This window comes from Myiozetetes cayanensis, unplaced genomic scaffold (assembly GCF_022539395.1).
Source record: "Myiozetetes cayanensis isolate MyiCay16 unplaced genomic scaffold, myiCay2020 scf3, whole genome shotgun sequence".
In the NCBI taxonomy this organism is placed as follows: Eukaryota; Metazoa; Chordata; class Aves; order Passeriformes; family Tyrannidae; genus Myiozetetes; species Myiozetetes cayanensis.
Window position 1 is genome coordinate 57,942,991 of NW_026087521.1, and position 24,039 is coordinate 57,967,029.

Below are 24,039 nucleotides of genomic sequence, written 5' to 3' on the forward strand. Positions count from 1 at the left end.
CACCTGAACTCACTAATCCATTTGCTCTATTCAAGCCTGTGACAAGCTAAGTGTCTTTAATAATAACTTGCTCTCGTGCTGCCGAGCCTTTCCCTAATCAGAACAAGGCTCCTTGTTTGGATTGACTGGAGAGTTTTCCTGTTTGTCTGCAAAGTTACTTTTGCCAGATCTGTGAAGCTTTGACATTTCAAGCTGCTGCTACTTCCACACCAGCCTGCCTCATGGGGAGCTTTGTAATGCCTTTCTGACCACAGCTGGAGCAGCCAGTGGGCATTCTTAAAGAGCTCAGTTTGGCTGTGTTTGGGTTAAGGAGAATGAACTGTAGCAGCTGATGGCTCACCAGGATCCCCAGTCAGTGGAGGAAGGAACATGACTGTTCTCAGTCCCAGGGGTGCAGAGTCAGTCCAGGCCGGATGGAGCTGGTAAATGCTGAAAATAAATGTTTCCACTTGGGCATGGATCAGAAATATGTGCAACAGAAATTATTTTATGAGAAACTGAAAAAAATTAAGCACAAGTTTCCTGTAATCCTCTTCTAGTCAGAATGTGCTGTTCCCAGTACGCAGTCCCGCTGTAGGTTGGGATGCCATGACTTGCAGAGGGAGTTCTGGGACTAGCTGGTGGGTCATTGCTATTGCATGGATTAGTTATACATGTTACTGAGAGAGATTTCAGCTGCAGTTAGCATGCTAATGTGCCAGAATGACTTCCTCAGGCCTGGGAGTGTAGCACACAGACAGACCCTGGGCAGCAGCTTGGCAACCTGGTGCCCCACCCCTGTCAGTGGGGCAAACCAGGTGTCTCCCCAACTTCAGTCAGCCATGACTGTTGTTTTCCTGCTTCTCCACACTGTGAAATGAACTTGGGTCTGACAACCTGATGCTCAGTGACTGGCACCATGCTCTTGCTCCCAGATGACAGTGGCCTTCAACAGGCTTTCCCCCACTCCCAGGGGTGTTCCTGTCCCTGCTCAGGCAGACTCTGCAGTCCGGCAGATCCTAGCAGCAGCTCTGTTGCTAAGAGAAGTAATTTGAGTGGGTTGCCTGCTAGCTTTCAGTCTGAAATGTCATCTCTGAGGCGTAATCTTTTTATTTAGCTAAATATAGTAGTAAGAAAAGCCATAGTGGGAGTAGTCAGGGCACTATTCTCTGTAGCCTGGTTTAGCAAACTGTGTAAAGAAGTTAAAGCTTTGCCTGTAGCAGAGCAGGAGGAAAGGAAACCTCTCCATTTATGGAAAAGTAATCCTTGTGTCCTTCTATTAAGATTTTTAAGATGTGTACTTGGGGTTTTCATGCTGTTAATTTCTCTTTTCTAGATGAAACCACTGACCCAGAAAGTTCTTCCAGAGATTAAATTGGAGCCCCATGAAGTGGATCAGTTCCTGAACCTCTCTTCTAAGGAAGGTCTGTTAAACACCAAACCAAAATGCAGGGCGAGTTGACCAGAATGCACAATAAATGTACTTTACCCTGATTAAATATTTGGATTCCTCATTCACCATGTTAGTCTTCAGGCTGAAGCTGGTGTTTTTTAGGGATTCAGCTCAGGCTGCTGAAGAGCCAGACTCTCTCTGACCCATTCTTTTTTTTTTCCCCCTTGTTCATCACAAAGAAGATGATGCCTTTTTGTCTGCAGGATATTAATAATTGTAGTGAAGGTAGCTTGAATTCTTAAAGTACAGGATTATTTAGGATAGAAAAGAAATCAATTTGAGGAGACAACTAAAGCATAGGAAACATGAAGAGTGTAAGTGGAAACTACTGTTAACCTCTGATAAAAAAACAAAGATGTGAGTTTGTATGAAAATAAAAGGTGAATCTGTTTGTAGCATATTAGTTTTAAGAACAACCAGGATCTCTTTGCACTGAGCTATAAATGAGGAAGGAGGAGCAATGATCCTTGCTCTGAAAGTTAAACACAGTGTTCCAGCACATAATCTGTTAAAGCCAAGAAAACTTTGAAAGAGCCAAATATTTGGCCTGAAATTTGAGCAGATAACTGCATTTCAGTTAATAACACTTGATATTCTGTTAGTGGATTCATTTCTGTAGGTAAATAGTACTGCTCTAGGGAGAGAAGCAAGTGATGTAGCAGGTAGAGGCTATATCTCAACCCAGGGTGTTAGATTTGATTGCTCAGTTTGGGAGATTAAGAGCCTTGCTGTTTTTCAGGTATGTTTCTTCTTCTGATAACTGCAAGAGTTAAGATGTGAGACAAAAAGAGTATTACAGCTTTTTTTGTTACTATTTTTCTTCCACCCTCCCTCACCACCCATTTGATCTTTTCAACTCAAATTTGAAAAGCATAACAGAAGTGGAAGGTGGCAAATTAGCCCTGTATCTTCCTACTTCAAAATTCAATTGCTGTAAATTTAGGTAAGAGAAAAAAGTGACTTAGTTATTGCTGTTTTGGACAGCTGCTAAATTGTCCACACAAGAAGAGTAGGTGAGACGTGTCTGCAGTAGGTTCAGACTCCTTTGTTCATAAGCAGCACTTTGCTTGCCAACTCTAGCACAGGTCCTTTTGTGTAGAAGGGCAGTAGAAGTTAGGACAGAGTGAGAGAGGTTCCTGTGGTGGCTGCCTGTGCTGCTCCTGCTCCATTAGTGCATTGAAGCCTTCACTGTCACGAGGTTGTCAGTCACTTCTCCCCAGTTGGGCCAAATCAAGTCCTTAGGAAGACTTTCTCTCTTCCCTGATCGCATAACACCTTGGATGTGATCCCTTCCCATGAAAAATACTGGCAATTTGTTTAATCCACAGCAGAGTTAGAAAACACTATTGTTTTTGGAGAGAGAGAGTGCTGGCTCAGAGCCCCTCTGTTAATGTGGTTTTTCAGGAACAGGGAACTTGTACTTTAAGTTATACTTAAACCTCAAATCATTTGAGGAAGAAGCTGTAAGTGTAGGTAGAAATGACTGCAGCATATGCACGGAGCCCTGTTTTGTCTGTCGAACCTAAAGATAGCTGCTGCATTTCATTCCTCCTTTGGAGACCTGCACGCTCTGAACGTCTTCCAAGTTGCCACTTTTGCTTGACCCATTTTTTAGCAGACATTCCTAGTCTTGGAAATCTGGTGGTGGCGGTGGTGGTGGTGGGGGCTCTAGTGGCAATGTAAATTAGCGCCTCAAAACCTTGTGTTACGTTATGTCTCTCTTGCCCTTTAGCAGTGGATCCCCTGCATTTGCCTCCAACCCCCCCCAGCAGCCATGGCAGTGACTCTGAAGGAGGGCAGAGCCCAGCCAGATCACTCCCTCCTTCAAGCCCAATCCAGCTACAAGCCACGGCTAAAGTTGCATCACGCACAGCTTCAGTACTGTCCAATTCCCCTCTCCTGACAGCACCACATGTAAGTTGGGCTGGCTTTCTCCAGCATCTATGTCTGTGTGTCTCTCTGTTTTTCTTTTTTTTTTTTTTAATTACTGGTTTTGACATGGATTTGCTAACTTTATGCTGTTCTTTAGATGAATTAATCTCTGGTCAAAACTGCAGATCCAGTAATTCTTGCTCACTGGTCTGCTCTGTTCCCACAGAGAACAGAATGTGCCTCTCCTTTAGGCTGACACAGAGTTCAGTAGTGTTATTAGGTTTATCCCACCATGGATTGTGTTTTGCCTTAGGGTCCAGCCCTGCTGGGTTAACCTGTCTCTGGTAGATCTGCATCTGTCTTCTTGTCAAAAGCAAGGGGTGATCTTCAGGGAGGGATTTTCAGTAGTGCTTCTCATTTGTCTCTTTCCCTGTTTGAGCCAAGGAGAGTTTTACTGTTGGCCTCTGTGTGTACAGAGCTGGGCCAAGAAAAACTGTTTTAAAGGGTAATCCTGTCCCAGAGATTTAGTCCCTGAGTGGAAGTTCTCTAGAGGGACTGCCACACATTCACAATGGCAAGAGGCTGTTCTTCAAGTAGGCACAGTCTTCTCTGAAGTGGGAGAGCTGCTGCTTCTCTTCCCTAACAACCTTTTTCCTAGGACTCTGTGCACTTACTGTTACATATTATTTCATTTTTATGACATTTGAAGAAACTACAGGGGACTGGCCCCCTCATCCTGACAGAGGAGGAGAAGAGGACACTGATAGCAGAGGGCTACCCAATCCCTACCAAACTGCCCCTGACAAAAGCAGAGGAAAAAGTGCTAAAGAAAATCCGCAGGAAAATAAAAAACAAGGTAAATGTTAGTGAGCTTTGCTGGGTAATTCCTACTTGTCCTTCATTTTAAAAAATTCTGCAGTAATGGTGTGTGGTACTGTTGAATGCTGTAAGTTGTCTTTTAATAAAGTGCTTTTCTTTGTTCCTAAACACATCCATCAAATTGCCTGTCACTCTGACAGTGTGCCTCAGTCTAGGTATTTACCTGAACCCATTAACAATGGAGTATTTAGCAGGCAGGGTATCAAGTTGCTGTGGCTTGGCTCCATTTAAAAAACAGTACAATCCTGCCCTTATGGTAGGCAAAGACCTCTATTCTTTTCATGGCAATGAAGGTTTTCTTTTCTGTTTCCTGTTTTAAAATATGACTTTGTATTTCAGTGCACTAGTCTTTTGATCACTGAATTCAGTGACCTATAAAGGAATGGTTGATATCAAGGCTGTCAAATGCCCTACAAGTTTTTTTTTGTTTGTTTTGTTTTGTGTTTGGTTTGGTTTGGGTTTTGTTTGTTTGTTTGTTTCTGCATGGATTAGAGCCTAGTGATAGGGAAGAATACAATATTTTTTAAGACCTGGCCAGCTCACTTGTTCTAAAGGATTTTACCACATCTTAGAAGGTTACTATATTCTGTCACTGATTTTGCAGATAGAGGTGTAAATCTGCCCACACTGAACTGGAATTTGGTCTTGTAATGTATTTTTTCAAAATTTTTGCAAGTTATCTTGTGCATTTTATGTACCACTTTCAAAGAATCAGAGCCATTTATGTTGGAGGGGATCTCTGGAAGTCCTCTGTTTCAACTCCTGGCTTGAAAGTGGGGTCAGCTTAGAGTAAGTTGCTCAGGGACTTGTCCAGTCACATTTTATTGCCTCAAAGGGTGATGAGTCCCCAGCATCTCTGGGCAATGTGTTCCCGTATTAGGCCACTCTTGTGGTAGAAACAAATAAATAAAATTCCTAATGTGTAATTGGAATTTCCTTTGCTGCAACTTGTATTTGATGCCTCTTGCCATTTTGCTGTACACCTCTGAGAAGAGTCTGATATCATCTTTGCTACATGAGATAGTTGCTGAAGGCAGCAACAGGATTCCCTCCTTAGACTTCTCTTCCTCAGTCTGAACAGACCCGCCTTTCTTTGCCTTTCCTGAAATGTCACATGCTCTGGCAGGCTTATTATAGCTGTGGTCTGCCTCTGGGCTTGCTTCTGTGCATCCAAAGTATTTGTTTCTGAGCTGCAAACTGTACTCAACTGTGGCCTTGCAGGCACTGAACAGAGGGGAAGAACCAGTTCTCTCGACCTGGTACCTAAATCTCATTAATGGAGGCCCAGATTTGTTTGGCTGCTGTTGCTGCAGGGGCTGGCACATTGCTGGCTTATGTTTGACTTGTTCATCAGGACCCCAAGTCTTTGTCTGCAGAGCTACTTTCTAACACATTCACGGGCTTTTCCTCTCTCAAATGGAGGGCACTGACCTGGGATCATCTTTTAGTATTTGTCTTAGGATATTCTCTCCAGATGAGAATGAATCTGATTTACTTTTTAAAGTTAGTGGGGAATGATCTTTTTTCTATGACTGAGAGGAGCAGCCTTGCTTCAGAATGTGGAAACAGATCCAGTCAGTGCTTTGCTTGCCAGGAATAGAAATGAGAACACGGAGGCTTGAATCTAATAACGTCGAGGCTTTTTACCAGTTTATTAATTCATTTTTTATGCTTTTTTCCCCCCGTGCAAATATTTGTTGTTTTTCTTCCTTTTTCCTTAGATCTCTGCCCAGGAAAGTAGAAGAAAAAAGAAAGAATACATGGACAGTCTGGAAAAAAAGTAAGCCAGCCTCCTTCCTGTTTCAAGCGGGCCAATAGCACTAGTTGCAGGACTGGGAAGGGATCCAGCTGCAGATGCTGGGATGGTTCTGTGCACAGAGTGCCAGCTGCCATCTCGTGGCTGTGACTGAGAAAAGGCCCTGGTCCTGGCCGCTGCTTGTCCAGGGTCACAACTGTGCCTGCCTGCAGCACATGCAGAACAGTGCCAGCAAACGCTTTACACCTTAAATAAGGCAAGACCCAGCTGCTATTGGCCTTCACCTCATGTAACTGTGTGGATAGGCATTGTTTAGGGAAAGGTGGATTCAGAGTAAGAATATTCTGCCTCCTGGTGCAGATGAAAACAGAAATAGGAAGTGGGTGAGTCAGGACTGCCTGGGAAAACAAGCATGTGACCCATCAACTTCCCTTAGTGAGCAGTAGCCAAACCCCCAGTTAGTGGTTTATATCCCAAATTATTCTTTCTTCCAAGAGACAAGTATTCTAGTATTACTCTTACGCAATTCACCAGATGGTTCTGTTAAAACCCTTGTACCATCTTTGGTGATATCCTTGATGTAATTCCCATTTTTTTCTTGTCTCTTTATAGCCATGTCTCATTTCCTTAGAGTTACTCTTATGAAATTCCACCCCATGCATACAGATATCAAAGCTATTTCCCTTTACCTTTTTTCTTCTGGGAGCTATTCAGAACGGTCATATTTGTCTTTTAGGGAGTCACATATTTTTACTTGGACCTCTTAGGTGCCGAATTGTATTACAATCTCCTTTAGTTTAGGGGATTTCCAGGGACAGTGTGGAAATGAGTACTGTCTTGAAACAATCTTGAGCACTATCTGTAGTCTCCTGGATTATTAGCACTCATAAACTTGAAATTTGAGTATCGGATTTCATGAGCATGGCAATCTCTGGATTTCTGGGTGCCTTTGCACAAAGTACTTGCTAACAATATAAGTATAATCCGTTCTCTGACTTTTAAAGTATCTGTCCTGTGGCCCAATGCACAGAGAAAGTCTGAGCAGGGTCTTTGCTGTGCTATTTCAGGGGGCAAAAAGTAGTTACAGCCCATCTTGAATGAGCTGCACCTAGTGGGAGGTAGTTGAGCACTGTAAGCAAAGGCTCCACAGCTAGTAGTACCTTTTAAGATGAAGGCAAAATCATAGAGCTCTCTGTCAAAGCAAATTTGGCTTGTTTTACAATGGCTTTAATAAATGATTGATTTTTTCTTTACATTCCTCTTTCATTGTGCTCTTTCATTCATTCCTCTTTTATTCATTCCTCTAGAGTTGAGACCTGTTCAAATGAAAACAGTGAGCTGCGTAAGAAGGTTGAAGTCCTGGAGAATACTAACAGGTAAGGTATGAAGGGAATCAGACAAGAACACAGCAATGTTATTACAGTGAAGCTGGAAAATGTGGAGATTAAGAGATCAACTGAAATGTGAACAATAGCTGTACCTGATGGGCTTAATGCCAGAGAAAGATGAGGAAGGCCATTTGTCATGACTGCAGTGGGATGTAAAGCATGGAGGCTTTGATGTCATGTCTTAAACTGTCTCCCTAGCCTGTGGAGTGCTTGGGAACCTTTTAGTACTCTTCCTAGAGTTCTTCCACTGCCCAACGGAAGAGCTCTAAAGAACCTACTTAGTGACTCAAAACAAACAAAAAGCTGCAGTCGTGCTCTCCCAGTTCTCTTTTATTTAATGAAATTTTGCCAGGAGACCCTGACCTGGAACACGACACTTCCAGGAATTACAGTGCCGAAGCTCAAGAGCCTTTATTAGTCCCCTCTGCACTACTAGTTGTCATTGCAATTATTGTGCACCCTTCTAACCATATCACACCCCAGAGTTTCCTTCATTTGGAGGGAAAAATCACCTTCTTGCTCCTTCATTTCTGAAGAAGTGGGTGACTTGGTGGCTTTCTCAAAGGACACATGGGAGAAAATGTCAAATAGCTGATCTTTTAATTGGATGTTAGCTGAGAGTGCAGTGTCAGTCGTGGCTTATGCTCAGTGTGGCAAATTCCAATGAGTAGGCATTAGATAAACCCACTCTTAACACCTTCTAGTTTAGAGGCATTTGCAGTGATGGTTGAATATTACCAGTGAACATGATGGTGACACTGAAGTGTGGGAGGAGTCTGGGTTTTGAAGATAAGACCCACAATCATGGAAAATGGCCCTAGAGCTTATCTGGCAGCCAATGTGTTGCTAATTGAGTGGCATGTGTTGTTTCTAATCTCTGGATCCAATCTCTACGTTCATGGAGCCAGACCCTGTAGCACTGTAACTTGCTGGAGAGTGTCTCCCACACACTGCTCATGCATAAAGACATCTGCTGCTTGTTTGAAGAGAGCCAAGCCATTTCAGTGCCTCTTGTATCGTCCTCCACAGTTTTACATACAAGAACCTGGAATTGTTCTGTAGGTGTGGAGTAGGGATGTCTCTCCCAGGAGGTGCTGAAGCCAGCTTCTCTAAGGAAAGGTGTAGGTGCAGATTATCCACTTGAGGACAGCATGTTGTGAAGGCTGGAGTTGTTCTCCCCATTTCAGATAAATTCAGCCAGCTGTTTTCATCTCTGAGTTGTTGAGGAAGCACTCATGAGAACAGCTTTGTTGGTATTGTCCATCCTTTTAGAAAGGACCTTTAGCATCTTCTCTCTTATTTATCTTCATTCTTTCTTGCTAAATGCTCTAAAAATATTTAGGTAAGTGATATTATCTGCAGATCCTTCATACTTGTGTCATGTGAGATGAGTTGCATTGTTTCCTGCCCTCTGCAATAGCATTGATATTGATCTGTAATCACTTGCAGAGCAGCAGATGTTCTTCCCTCTGCACAGAAATTCTTGTAATTCATGGCAGTGCTGTTTTGGCTATTTAGATACCAACTGTGTCTAAGATCTGCTAAGGCTTCAAATTGAAATACTGAGAAATTTGTAAAAGTGCCTTCTTTCATCAAGCCTCAGTTTTGTAACATACCATATTAAGGGGTTTTTCATCTTAATCCCACTTTTTTTATTTACTGTATAATTGTGCAACTGTCTCATTCAGAGGTAGCCCTTGTTTAATGCACATTATCCACATCTTACAGTGAATTCAAAGTGTCTCATTTCCTCATGGGTATTTGCACAGAGCCTTGGCATAACATCCAGAGACCTTTCACATGTTTCTTGTCTTCACACAGAACTTGTCTTCACAGCATCCTATAGCTGGTACTTTCATCTCCTGTGCACAGTCACGAGTCAAAGTTCAGAGCAGTGGTGGTCAAAATAATGCCCTGTCAGTTTGTTGTGTCAGAAGCCCAAATTTTTATATTTAGGGCGTTATTTCTCAAAGTACCTAGCACAGTTATGCACACATCTTATTTAATATGCCCAAAGCAGAGCAGTGGCTGACTGTAGTTGTAACTTGTGTTCATTGCAATAAAAAATGAAGAAATTATTGAACACGTTATCTAAAAGTAGATCTACAAACATTTGAGCTGTTTTTTCATTGTGAAAATTTGTAAGAGTGGAAGGAAGATAAAAGGAAAATAAGCACTGTGATTACATGTTAAAATGTTAATGCATTCAAGTATAGATGAAGACAAAGTTGGATTTCTACCTTGTTGGAAAATTGGGCTATAGCTGCTTACCTAAAAGATCATGAACATCTATGTGCTGTCAGTCAGTAACATGTTTGTGTAGTCTGGCTAGTTCTGAGAGGAAATAAAGGGCAATTTCCAAAACATACAACTGTTGAACAGCAGTTGCCTTTCAGTATGTGTAATCTGGTTTTTAGAGCATGTTATTCTATATATAGAACATATTTGCATAGCTATATACCTAAGACTTCAGGGAAACCCTGCTTGCATTTCAAAATCTGGCTCCAAACCATGAAAATACTAAAATCCTTTTCTGATAAAAAAATGTTCCTTCTTAGTAACATGGAAAAATTTAGATGACTCTTCCTTGAAAGCCAGCCTTAGCCTGAAATTCTGGATCTGAAAAGATGTAATGTGAAAGGTCAAAAGAAATGCATCCAGGAGCATCTCCCTTGGCATTCATGCATCTTAAAAGGCAAGGCAGGAGACTGGGGATCAAGATGCAGGAGAGTTTTTTTTAATTCTCATTACTCTGAGTGGGTGACTGCAGCATTTTTGTCAGATTTAGTATTAGAACACTAGCATATGTTACCTCTCCTAGTTTGTGTGACTCAGTCCTTTAAAAGAAACCCATCCAAGTTCCTTCCTAGGCAGTTTTCTCAAAACTAAGGAAGCACATTATTACATGCATATCTGTTGTGTCTTGAAGCCACAAGTGAGCCAAAATCTGATTGTTTTGAGTAGCATCTGGACATGTGGGCACTGCTGTCTCAGAAAGCAAAGGGTGTGAGAAGAAGGTGGCACTGAGAATTGAACTGACTTGTCCCAGTCACCAACAAGGCTTGATCCACTCACATTTTGGCACCAAGACCAAAGGCTGCCAGTGATCAAAAGGGTTGAATACATTCTCTGACACCAGCGTTGTTTAGTGGCTCTTTGGGCTTAAAGACAGTATTGAAACATCTGGTGCTGTGTATACTGTGTTGAGAAGTACCTTTGCTTCCCACTTCTCTTGAGTCTGGTTTGATATATTTATGATGCCTTTTCTTGGAGAAATGATAGACACAGGATGAGGTTGAGAGTGACACACATGGACAATGCATGCAAGTAGCTGCTAGAGTTGCTGCCGTGGAGTAACACAAACCAGCTGTCCAGACCTGCACTCTGACAAGCACCTTTGAAGGCAATGGCTTTATAAATACAAATGGGATGTTCTCCCAGTTTTCATGCTCCTGCCCAAACTGTTGCAGCTCACAGTCATCTGAAGATCAAGTTGAACATCACTCTGACCCACCAAGGTTTTATTGGCACCAAAGCTGCCAGACTTCACTGATTTGCTTGGCTGTCCCTTTATTTGAGGCTGGTAAAGTCGTTTTACCAAATCAGGTTCAAAGAGTGAAGGATCTAGATTTAAGTTGCAATGAGATATCTTGTACTTAATTTCAGACCACCCCTTTGTAGTTGACAAAGCATGGCAGCCCTGGAGCAACTCCTTGTTTTCAAAGCAGTAGGACATTGGTTTTCATGCTGAAACGTCTTTGAGGGAAAATTGCTGGATATTTTCTTTGTAATTCAAATGAAGCAAACTGGTGGATTTAAGTGGCCTTTTGGTGAAAACCTTATTTTGGGACTGTCCTCTTTCCTACAAATAGGAACTTCTGTGTAGAGTTAGAAGAAAGAATAATTTTTCTCTCTCCTTATCAGAATTAGGTTTTGTTACTCACAAAGTAGGAACAATTATCTGAAAACTTTTGGTTAAGATAAAGCGTTTGGTGTCCCCTAGAAAATGTCTTTTTTTTTTTCTTTGAATTGATGTTGGATTTTAAACATAAACACTGAACTGAGGAAGCCTCCCAGGTGGCTGAGTCCTGGAATGACAAATTTTCTCTCCTTAATCACAATGTCACTGGAAGCACATGGGAAGCCTTGACTGGCTCCTTACATTGGTAGTGAAAGGGCCTCTTCTGAAGATGAATATATGTGAATGTGCACAGGAAAATAAGACATCACAGGCAGAGTGAATTTGCTGGCAGTGTGTGGAAGGAAGAGCAGGAGTCTTCAGTCACTTTGCAGCTTTCCTATTAGGTGCTTCCATTGGCAGAGAAAAGTGCGAAAACACGCTCACACCTCCCACGGAGGTGACCCTCTAATTGAATATCCCTGAGAAATGTGTCAGACACAGTGAAAATAATCCCTGTGGGTGCAAACCCCCTTAGCATGCTGCCTTGGGTTTGCATTTTCTCCTGTTAGGACTTAGCCATAGGCAGTGTGTTCCACTAAAAGCATTCGTGGCCTTTCCTCTTCTATTTAGAGGGGGCATCATAGTTTATGATGAGTCCCTGTTCTGCAGAGCAGAAACCTCCTCCTTTTCCCTCTCTTGGTCCAGATCATCCCTGCAGCTGTCCAGTGAAAAGCTTTTGCGTGGGAATCTTTTGGCCTCAGAATCCAGTCTTCCATCATTCCATATTCAAATAGAGAATAAAAGCTCCGAGGAATGCTCTGTTTTGCCAGTGGCAGGATAACCTGGTATCATCTCTGATCAGACTTGGTCCTTGCTTTTGCCTCAGTTCTTGCAGATAGTTTGCAAATGCATGTGTATCCTGCCTGCTCCAAACACTGAGTCCTTGTGTGTTGAGAAGAAGACAGCAGCTCTGCTCAAACAGATAAATGACTTGGGGAAGAAAGGCATTTTATGTGAAGGTAGTTGGTAAATGAGGTGTGGGATGAATCTTCCTCTGTGTATAGGAGACCTCAGAATACCTGCCTAATTATACTTTCCAAAAGGAGACTGCTTTGGAATCAGCTCTCTGGGCCCACTCTGCCCAACAGGTTTTTTTAAATTGAACGCAAAAAGGCAGAGATGAGCAAAATGAGGAGAATTGCCTCTTCTCTGTTGATTTCCTCACCAGCCATTAGCTGTTTTCTCACTGACGCCTCCACAAAAAGTGGCAGGAATGATCAGCATTTCAAGGCTGCTGCTGCTGCCAGCCCCCGAGCTGAGGAGGAGGAGAGCTCCTTCCTCATCATTCTGCAGAGCTGTTCTGTGTCAAGCCCCACGGTTTGAGCCTGAAACAGGGGAAGGATTTAGTCCTCCATAATAGCACAGAAATTTCAGGGTTAAAAGGGCATTGCTGTATAGCATAGCTGGTGGCATGTGGTGGCAATACTGCATGCATCATGTTCTGTGCCAGAAAATGATGTATACTATGCACTCAGGTCTTTGTGAACCCCATGCCATGCAGCAGATGTGAGGGGGAGCTGGGGAGAGATGCAGAAAGGAGCAGGAAATTGGGATGGTCTCATTTACGTGATGGACACTGTTTACATCTCTTTATTTGCCTGTGGTCTCTCTGATAGTGAGTAAAGGATTGAATTAGGTGTATCGCTTTTCTTTTTTAAAGAGTTGCAGGATAAGCCATGCTCTCAAGAGCATGCAAGACATCCTTCCTTAGTAAGTTGAGAAGGACCTGCTGGCCCAGATAAATCTGTGCTGTGAGAATGCCTTGTGCTCATTTCAGAATGTATTCCTGAAGTCCTTGAATTCATTAAACCCTAATTAGCAATGAGCATTGATGATTAAAAAAACCTATGATAATAGGCAGACCAGTGTATATTGAGCTGGGAAGGCACCTCTGGGTCTGTCCTACAATTAGCTTTTAGCCAGTTTGATCTTAAAATAATCCTTCTATTTTCTCTGACATCCTGACCTCGCCTCTTGGTTTAGCATTTGACGTCACAGCTTCCAAAACTGTTGCCTGGAGTTCTGTTGGGGTATCCTCCACAAGAGATTGTGAGACTTAGAGAAGTGAAAAGTAAAGTTGGAAGCAAACAGCAAATTTAACAACTTGATACAAAATTGTATTATGTTTGTGTCGAGGAGAGGCATTTGGTTTGCTCCTTATCTGCTAAAACACTTCAATGAAAACTGCTGTGAAAACCCTACATCAATCGTACTTTGAGATCATTTCCTATTTAAATGAGTAGTATCCTGACTGTAGTAATTGATGCTACAGCACAAAAAGCCAGCCAGAAAGACAGAAGAGTATCCTGACTGGTCTAGGACTGTTGACTCCAGCCACAAGAGAATTGTCATTGTGGTTGGGACCTCTGAAAGACACAGTCAGAGTAGCCACTTGAAGCACCTGCAGTTTTTGTCCGCTCCTGGAGGATTTAGCAAATAGTAATAAAGTGTTTCATTTAATAAATGAATTTGAGAAATGAAGTCTGTGCCTATGTTCGGTTTTAAGACCTTCTCTTTAAAAATCTTGCAGCATGTGGTCCAAACCACTGAACAGGATTTTTGGAAAAATGAGGTACCTCAATCACCAACTAGAGCAGTTATAAACTCACTTCTGCACCTTTAAAAATAATGGCAAAACTCCTCCTGACTTCATGACATATCAGGTTGTATATGCATCTGGTCACTTGTGTGTAGAGCAGTTTCAGTTTTAATGTGATCAATGAAGCCATTTCTTGTAGAAACACTGAAAACACAATTTTTATTTACAAGAGCTTTCTGAAAATACTAAAGAAGTAATTGTTCAGGGACATCAGATGAGGGAAAAACAAAAGATCTTTTTGAAAGTTCCAGCATTAATACATGTAAAAACTTTGTAAAATTAAACCCATTCCTTGCTAGTAATTTTAAGGAGAGGACTTTAATTATCTCTACCTTGTCATAAATGCTGTATTATTGCCAGGTGTGGAATCTGAAACAAAAAGCTGTTTAACCAACAAGAAGGTCAGTGTGTGTGATGCTTGTCTGTTGTCTTTGCTTTCCAGAACCCTTCTGCAGCAGCTGCAGAGACTCCAAGCCATGGTTGCTGGCAAAGTGTCCCGTTCGTGTAAGGCAGCTAGCACACAGACAGGGACCTGTCTTATGGTGAGTGTCCCTAATGCTGGGAATTAGTAAGAGGATGACAACCTCTTTCTACTGCTCAAAGACACATCCCTTGCTCTGCAAAGCCTCTCAATTTTGCAGCTTGGGAAACTCCTTTTCATGATATGACAATTAATTTTGAGGTAGGTGAGACTTGGGAAGACACTAAATTCTGGAGGAGACTGGACCTGTGCTTTTGGTTGAGTACTGCAGTGATGAAGGAAAGAGCACTGCTCCTCCAAGTGACCCACTTTATTATTTACTGCAGTACTGTATGTGAGAAATGGTGTCTAGGGTTGTAAAATGAAAATGAAGGTGACTTCTGATGCTCAGTTCTGTTGATACCGGTAAAAATAAACTTGCTCAACCAAATCAAAATATAACTGAGGCTGTAAATCTACCTGTGCCCTATTTCAGTAATAGTAGTCGTCAAGATAAGAAAATGAGTAGAATGAAACATTTCCCTTTTCCCTACCTACACTCAGCCATCAAGTTCCCTTTATACCTAAAGTGGTATAAATTGATGGAAAGTATTTACAAGGTCTAAGCTGTTCTCCTAATCTGCTAGCCTTGCTGTCACTTTGAAGCAAGACTGGGACAAGCAGAAGTAACCTGTTGGGAAATTCCTGACAGTATCTGTAAAACACACATGGCAGCTTTATCTGCTTTTCAACTTTCTGAGTAAATAAGGCAGCTGGTCAGAATGGTAGCAGACACTGAAAACAAACTCCAGCTTTGAAATGTGCCCTTTAAAACACTGAATTGCTATTGTACATGTGCCTTTGCTAAGAGACTCTGTATGTAGTGATGAAAATGGCCTCAAATGGTTTGTTTTGGTAAAGTGTTAGTTCTGACGTGTGCACATGGGTCAAGACCTGGTGCACTTACCTCTTCTGCATCTTCCCTTTGCCAGATGGTGGTGCTGTGCTTTGCAGTAGTTTTTGGCAGCTTCTCTCAGAGCTATGGGCCATATCCTTCTGCTACGAAGATGGTGTTGCCCAGGCAGCATTCCTCACCAGAGTCCTACACAGATTCCATTGGTAAGTGACAGCTATTCCAGTCTTGCTCCTTGGTTGTACTTTGGCACTTGTTCTCAACCTCTACTTCTAATCCCCTTCTCAAGCACCTCTTACTTTTCTGCTTCTTAACTGGCCATTTTTTTATATATACCTGTGTTTTACAAAGAAGGATAGCTTGGTAACCTATGTTGATGGCATCAGATCTCATAAATATGGGCAAAGCCTTTTCCCCACTAGCTTGCTTGGTGCTTCTGGAACTAAAGCTAGTGATTTGTGAGAGGTAGCGGGGTTTCTACTCGGTAGGAAATGTTCATACTGTTAAAATGCAACAACTGATATCAGTTGGTGTTTCCTCTGCCAGTGTCAGAAAAGACACCAAGGACTGAGTTGGAAACTGTTAGTATTATATACCTATAATGAACCAGTGTATTATCAGAGTGATTATTTAATTTTGTTCTTGTTTTGTGAATAATTTAGAGCTTTTTGATCCTTATCTGGACCGATTCCTGTGGTTTCTTTGTTCAGCTATCAAACTGCCAGTTAACCACTATGGAAAGAAAAGCTCTTTGCAGCTTTAGCTCTGCTCTGACAGTTTCCATTTCCTGAAATAACCAGGGCTATTCTCTGACCTGCCTGTTTCTCATGTCTTTTTGCCTTCTCTCTTTGTATGTAGTGAGGTCAAGGAGTCTGCTAATCTATGAAGAGTCTCACCAACTGGAGGAGTCGTCAAGCCCGATCTCCTTTGCAGATCGCAGTGACAGGCAAACAGACACCTCCAAGTACACAACGCTGTCCCTGGAAGCCGTGTCAGGGACACAGCAGGATGACATCATGCAGTTCACAATAGCCAATGAGACAAGGCTAGAGAAATCAGTGCTGCTGGGCCTGCAGCAGCACAGGTGAGTGCAGGGTGGGCTGCTTGTCATACCAATGTTCTGCCATTGTGCCTGCAGGCCAGAAGTAAGACTAGCGGCTCAGCTGTGCTGGGCACCTTAAAGCATGAACTAAGAGTTTGGGTTTTATTTGGAGAGCCTGTAGGCAAAGCCATCGTTACTCTGGAGAAGTGTTTGCAACAGTGTTGTCGTAATACAGCTACTGAACTCTCTGCTTCTGCCAGAAACCTAAACCCCGTAAGCCTGTTAGTTCTGCCTACCCACTTCTTTGAGCACTTACTTGTGTGTCTCCTAAAGGAATAAGCTTTTACCAGTTGTGTGGAAGTGTGAAGTTGTGACTCACTGGGCTTTCTATGAGGTTAGGGTGTGAAGAGCTGGAGCTTCTCACAACAGTAATCTTACTGAAGCATTACTGTGGGAAGTTTCCAGGACTCAGTCTTAAGAGACTGACATGTAAATTTATCGGACTGCTTAAGTTCCTACACTTAGTTCCTTTTTTTTTTTTTTTAAACTTAAATCTAAGTTTTTGGGCCTCTGCAAAGAGAGAGATTTACTGATTTAAAGATGTATATGCAGTTTTCTTTCCACTGCACTTTTTCTTGTCCTACCACTGTCCTGTTGGCCTGGGTCTTGGCCTCTGCTAACGAGCAGTTGCAAGCCCACCAAACAGTGGAGAGAGGGATTTTGTTTGGCAGCATGCTGTTCTGAGGGCTAGGGTGGGCCATATCACCCCAAACATGTCTTCTGAGCACTTGTGTCAAAGTTATGCCTAGAGCCCAAGAGATGACTAATTCAGTGTGTTACCAGACTCCAGCTGACAAGTCACCTGGTGAATACTGATTGTCTTTTTAGCATTAGCTCATTTGAGCAAGATATGCACTTCTAAAAATGACTGTTAATGTTAACCTTTGTTATTTTGGTATTTTTGTTCCCTACAGAGTCAACTCTGAACTAGAAAGAAATGAAACACTGAAGATAATTGAAATAGATAGAAGAGTCAATGCCACCTCTTAAAAATAAAAACGCCTTTTTTCTTGACTTCCCTCTTTCCCACATATTTTCAACCAAAGTTCCCCTGACTTGTCATCCTCAGTGAACCAAAGTACAAAAGAGAGGGAGTTCAACTTCTGCATTGACTGGTGAGGCTGTGACTACAGATGGGATCTCTTGTCTTTGTAACTCCCTTCCTCACTTCGCACACAGTCCCTGTCTTTACTTTTATTCCTTTCCTGTCTAATACTGCAAGGGCAGGATTGAATTATGATGGCAGATGATGCCAGCAGCGTGCCAGTGACTGGTGGGTGTGTGTGCCACATGCACACAGCCTGGTCTGAGCACAAAGGCATTCTGTGGAAGAGTGAAATGTGCAAAACCAACAGGAGCATGTGGGTGATAGTTTTCTTGGGAGAAGGTAACTGAGGGAGAGGGAGGAGATGATGGTGCTCAGAATCTAATCACAGCTCTGCGCCTGCTGGTCTACAGCACTTGAGCCTTTTGTGGGGATTGGGAAGCATGTGTTTAGCCTGCTTCTGAAGGGACAGGAAAGGACCCTGAGACTGCTGAGCTCAGAGCACAGGCAGGAGAGGGGTGGGCAATGATGCTGCTGAATTGTCCTCCCCTAGGTCTTTCTCTTCTCCTTTATTATTTAGTGGGGTAGGTTTCTCTGTGTGTTGAAAGCAGTTCTGGTGGGCTTCCCTGCTTCCATCCACCCTTGAGAAATTAAGCAAAGATCAGTCACTGTCTTGTCACACTTTGTGTGGGAGAATTACACTAGTTTAACTAAATCTGTTTAGAAAGCAGGTTTTGTTAAATTTATACAATGTTTTAGATGGATGCCCTTTAGTTTGCTTAAGGCTAATCTATTTAGCTTGTATCAGTTCCTTCCCAACAAACTGAATCAATGTAAGGCTTAAACCAGAAGTGCCTCCCGAGAGGATGATATGGATTTAATTTATTGGCTTCTAGATGCATTGAAGGAATTTCTTGTGTAGACCCAGTCTCAGATTGTCTTGTGTTTTCCTTTCCTTGCCATCTTTCCGTTACTGTTGTAAATAGTATTTATTAGCTTTGCAAAATCTTGCTCAGGCAGTTGCAGTGAAGAGAATTGAGCTTCCCTTAACCCTGCAGGTGATCTGAGCAAACTCTAAAATCTAACACAGAAATATTACTGAATACCCATTCCCTCCCCTTAAACTTGAATTGTTCTAAAATAAAGCCATGTAGCTTATTTTCCTCTTACCTCCTTTTCCAGAGATGTGATCTTTTAGACCAACTGCTTTGTTGAAAAGACAGGAGTATAGGTAAACCCCAGCTAGGCACAGGTCAGGCCTAGAGGTGGTAGCTACTGTATTAGCTGTTTGGCAAGGCAGCCTCTGACCTGAGGAGTTGATTATGCAGGCAGGAGACCTGTGAAAAGAGGGATGAGATGAGCACATAGGGAGATGAAGTGACTGGCCCAAATCCAGTGAAAAAGGCAAGAGCAGTCTTCAGGTCTGATCCTGGTCCAGTACTCTTCTCCCTGCTTTGTTTCCTCCTTGTCCCATGTCATTGTCTTTTAAGTGTCCTCTCTCTTTCAGTACCCTGGTCATGCCTTTGCTGGAGCTGTGCTTCTTGCACTTTGTCCTTGCAGTGGCATAGTTGAACTTACACTAGGATTTGAGCAGGGTTTTATCTGGTTCCTACAGAAGGGCACTCAGGCTCCACTGAGATGGATTTAGTGTGAAAATCCCAATTCAGCAGGCTAGCATAGCTACTTTACAGTTTACCAGAAGAAGTCAATTAAAAAAAAAAAAAATTGAAGCTCTTTTTTCTTTTATTTTTTTCCTAATGATAAATAAGGGAAAAACTAACCTAGCCTTACAAGTAATTTTTTACTATGTACAGTAGATATTTCCTGCAAGTATTCTATTTTGTAATATACTGGATTTGTATTTTAATACAGCAACTATCACACCAGCTCCTTTCTTGTTCTTTGTTCTCCTCCTTCCCTATTTGCCATCCTCAGGCCTGACTCAAAGCTCAGAGAAATGAATGGAAAGTATTTGGCAAATTAGAGGGGACTGTGGATCGGTTCCCACTGTGCCATTTTAAGAAGGTGTTTCAGATTAGTGACAGTGAAACATATGCCTGACTCCATGAGCTAGTAATGAGTTTTGGTACAGATGTGCTTTTTAGGTAATGCCCTATTCTTCTATGCAAGTACCTTTTTATTATTTTACCTGAGGTGGCAATGAAAGGGGAAATGCTGTTGTAGTTTGTGTTGTAACTTCTTGGCATGGGTCAATCTCTACCCTAAAGTCTGTTTCCCTTCACAGTGATCCTCCTGGATCCTCTGAATCATTCCATTATCTGTCAACAACTTTTGTATGATTTTTTTTTTTCTTTTTGAATGGTTTAAGGCCTCACATAAACGGTGACCACTGTTGGGTGTCACAAGGGATGGCTGCATTGCTCAGCCACTTGAGGTCAGCAAAGTGGCAGGAGAAAGCTGGGACTGACCCTTCCATTACTTTATGGCTGGTCAGCATAAGTGGGCAACATCATAGTTTAGAAAATTCCTTATATGGTAGTGGTTTGCCATTTCTGAGGGCAACTGAGTAGTTAAATGTTCTGCAAAAGAGGGTCCAAGCTATGAAGTGCAACACCACTGATTAGTCCTGCAGTTTGTACTGTGCATATAAGCAGGAGGCCTCTCTGCCTGAGCTCATGCCTGTGACCAGTTAAATGGATCACCTCCCAGTGCAGATACAGCTGACTTCACTGTCTTAAAACCAAAATGGAATTATTTCTCAATACTCACAGGACAGATGATTTTGCACCACCAAAACAGCCCCTCCTCTCCAAAATGTACTGCACTTGCCACCATTAAAACTTTGCCCTATTTGTTTGCATAATTTGGGAATGTCAGTTCAGATCTGGTTGAGAGATAGTCATGTTTTCATCCAGAGCATTTTAAACAGCCACAGTCTGGGTCAGGCCTCAGTACTAACTCATCCAAGCCCGTATGGCCATTCTGATTTCCTTGCAACTGTTTGATAATCTATTTCTATAATCCTAATTTGTGTAATCCTTTAAGTTATTTTTAGGTATTCTTTTGGGCAATCTCTTCACCTAGCACACACATTGCTTGGGGATTTATTGTATTACATGTTACTCCTTTATAATAAGGAAAACCTTTACTTTACTTGGGTATGTTTGTGATCATTTCTCTTCAGGGGCCTTAATAGAACAGGTTTCTCTGCTAGATACTGGGGGCCAAGGAATCCTCTGTCATCACCTCCTCACAGGCTGTTGAACAGCAAGGACTTCACTGTCTCCAGAGGTAGTTTGTGCCCATATTATGTACCTAGCAGGGGGATGGGAGAGACAGGACAGTGCCATTGCACTGCCAGCCTCAGCAGCCCAGGGGTGACCCCAGTGTGAATGTTGATGCACTGCACACCACGTGCAGAGGAAGCTTATGTGCTCTGTGCTAAGGGCATAAGGAAGGAGTACTAAAGTGTACTCAGGGAGGATGCCAGCGTAAGTGCTTTTAATTAGCTCAGCTCTATTACTTGAGGTCTTAGCCTTCTGCCAGTGTGCTTTTTCCAGTGATCAGTGACTTGGTGCTGTAGGATAATGTGTGTGTATGGATGTGGTAAGCAAAGGCCTTACATGCAACTTAATTTCCATTTCCAGCAGAGGACTTGAGTGATACTTGGAGTCCTCAGGTGTCACATTATGCTGTTTGTCAGCACAGTTTAACACACACTAGTAAACTTACCTTTTGGCCTGTAGCTTTAAAGCATGTCTGGATCTGTTGGGTCTTTGCTTCTAGAGAGATAAGCTATGAATGAAAGTAGGGCATTATTTTTTTATATATATATATATTTTAAAACTATCAAGCACAGGGCATGTGCTGTTTCTAACCTTGTTACTAGTGTGTAGATAATATTGTTTTTTTCCCTGGGCTATTTATAGTTCTTTGCTGCATTTCTGTCATTGGTACCATTCAATATTTTTCAGCAGCACAGACTTATGGATTAGACTGAGGTTCTTAGGCCAGATCCCACCTGATACAACGCAGCGCACCTCTCACATACTGCTCTTGGGGGCTGAAGGTCTGATTTATACTGACAGGGGACCTCTTCCATAGCTCTCTGTATAACAGAGAGATCTCGATGTATTCTTGATTTTTCTAACATAGACTAAAAATTAATCTAAAACCTCTTTTTTTTCATGCTAAAGAAACCAACCCACCTCTCTGCTCCCATCCCCCCAAACTATCAGTGGTAAATTCTGTCTAGACACATTTAAAATGTAGGTCAAGTAAAAGAATGATACTAATTGCTACGTTGGGAGGGATTTCCACTGAGTATTTGGGCTCTAGATTCTAGCTAGTGCCAAGAGGCCATTGTACTAAACCCACGCAGTTGAGAACAGAGGAATATGGAGTATTTTTATACTCTTGGTGACTAAAATATTTCTTTCTCGAGTCACTAATTAAAAAGGGAACATTTTGTATTCTGAAGGTGAAATGATAGGTCAGAACTTGGTAGCTACAAAAGTTATACTAGCCTGTATAAGTAGTGTAGTGCTGTGATGTGTTTGCACTATATAGTGTTAAGGATTAACAACTTTGGGGCTTGCAAAGATGAATGAATTGACTTACGTGTTAAGTAAGGTCTTTACAAATAAGATGTAAGGATTCAATCAATACTGTAGCTTTCTCATGGCCAATAAAATGACATTGGGCATTCAGAGGTATGTTGAGGGTGTGATCCCAAGATCCACATTGCTTGGGTGATCAGCATCCACTGGAGACTCCTGTATTGAGAGGGAAATTGCAATTTTTTTTGTCATTTTTATGTCAGGCCTTTTTCTGCTTTACCAAGGTGTGTATGTATATATATATATATATACGAATTTAATTGCTGTGTAGAAAAGCATGCATCTTGCAGGAACCTCTGTGATGCTGAAATGGAGTTTGGATATTCTTTATTAGCAGTAGTCTCTTGTCTACCCTAAAACTGATCTCCATACTCTTTCTCCAAGAGCTTCAACCGCATAGCTGAGAACTGAACATGGGAAAGCTGGATTTGTAGACCTGTCTTACAGAAAGGGTGAAAGAAAGGGCAAGTGAAGGGACCTGACATCACGGGGAAACCTAGTTCTTGATTCCAAAAACCAGCAATGATAGCCTCTGTCAGTAGTTCCCTGCTAGGTTTAGATTTACTCCTATTCCCCTTGCTCTTTAATATTATGCAGTCCTGTTTATGCATATCTGACCTTTATGTTATATGTCACTTTCCCCTCCAAACAGCAGGTAAAAATCTTTCTGAACTTTAGCAGTCCATAATGAAGGGAGTGGAAGAGAGAGGGGGGGAAGCAGAAACAGGTAATCATTTTCTTTTAACAGAACTCAGCTCATATCTGACTTTGCCATACCAGATTTTAATTCAACGGTGCTGATGTAACGGCGTCTTGCTTTCTTCTTTTGTACAGTTAGCACGAATGAGTGTGAGCGTGTGTGTGTCTGTGCAGATGTGCACGGTGAATAATTAAATCAACAACACAGAGTTGTTTCCTTAGTGTAATAAGTGTCACTAAATAAAGGCATCTACCTGAACACACAGGGCGCACTCGGCTTGGTGCAGCAGGAAGTCCAGGCCTTCCTCTCTGAAACCTGTTCACATTCCACATCACTGAGCACTCGTAAAACTATTGTGTGAATTGCTGTCTGAAGACTGTGCTGTGATTAATTGTCGACTGAATGTTGTTGTACTGTGTCATTTTGTGTGTATGCATAGACTGCCTGGCCTTTCTGTAGGACAGCTCTGGCTTGGTTCAAAATATAATTGCTTTATGCTTTATTGTATATTCTGGTATAATTTTTGTTCTGCATAGCTATGGCTTTGAATCTTTTTGTTTTTAAATGATGTAAGTTAGCCTTAAAAGGTGGCCTCTGGGAGCTGATTGCTCAAGGAACACAGTTGCTTGAGCTGGCCTTGTGGGAGAGGACCTAAAGATCCCCCCTTCCCTGGGAGCGCTACTGCCCTGACCGCCCCGTGGGCACAGTGTGGGGAAGCAGTTTGCTCTCAGAGGACCGTGTTGTGACACAGATACATCACAGTTTTTCTGAGATTTGCTAGGCCTTCCAAGGGTAAATTACCTGGTGTTACTCTCAGGAAGAGAAATACATATCCAGGGCCAAATCAATTGCCTTGGGTCATGCAAAGCAGCACCTTGTGACTGAGTCACTCTGCTGTGACACACCTAAGGCACTTAAGCTGATCTTTCCCTTTCCCTCTGTTCATGAGAATGCAGTATGGGTTTGTGCAAACATTTAAAACTATCTGAGATGACATGGACAGTGATACTAGTGCAAAAGCATGCCCTCCAAAACTCCTTGGTAAACTTCATTGGGGCCTCTTCTGACTGCAGATGTCTCTATTCTCTTGCCATATCTATTTAACTCTGTGTCTGTGTGTTCAGTGGCCCCTATTTTTGTACAAGTGCTGTCATCTGGATGCGATCCCACCTGATTGTTAACACTGCAAACATGTCATTGGGTGGAAAGAAATTGCTGGTTTTCCTTTTTAAATCATCTGCCTGATTCTACGAGAGAACAGACTACCTGCTTTTGTAGCCTAAATATGTATGTAGCAAAGTATGTTATGCTTTTCATTTCTTGCAAATAAATATTTTCTGTAGAAAAAGCAA

General features: G+C 42.2%; 1 protein-coding gene across 3 annotated transcripts in view; it reads left to right on the forward strand.

Annotated features, from left to right (window-relative positions):
• CREB3L2 (cAMP responsive element binding protein 3 like 2) overlaps nucleotides 1-24,039 on the forward strand; it is an 83,234-nt gene extending 59,195 nt beyond the window's left edge. For 2 of the 3 annotated variants that reach the window (XM_050324512.1, XM_050324514.1), the window contains exons 4-12: nucleotides 1,316-1,403; nucleotides 3,165-3,346; nucleotides 4,014-4,160; nucleotides 5,905-5,963; nucleotides 7,247-7,315; nucleotides 14,330-14,429; nucleotides 15,340-15,466; nucleotides 16,119-16,344; nucleotides 17,277-24,039. In XM_050324512.1, the coding sequence (XP_050180469.1) occupies nucleotides 1,316-1,403; nucleotides 3,165-3,346; nucleotides 4,014-4,160; nucleotides 5,905-5,963; nucleotides 7,247-7,315; nucleotides 14,330-14,429; nucleotides 15,340-15,466; nucleotides 16,119-16,344; nucleotides 17,277-17,352 (1,074 nt within the window). In that variant the 3' untranslated portion in view covers nucleotides 17,353-24,039. The remainder of the gene's footprint in view (nucleotides 1-1,315; nucleotides 1,404-3,164; nucleotides 3,347-4,013; nucleotides 4,161-5,904; nucleotides 5,964-7,246; nucleotides 7,316-14,329; nucleotides 14,430-15,339; nucleotides 15,467-16,118; nucleotides 16,345-17,276) is intronic. The other variant, XM_050324513.1, reaches the window with a different exon arrangement.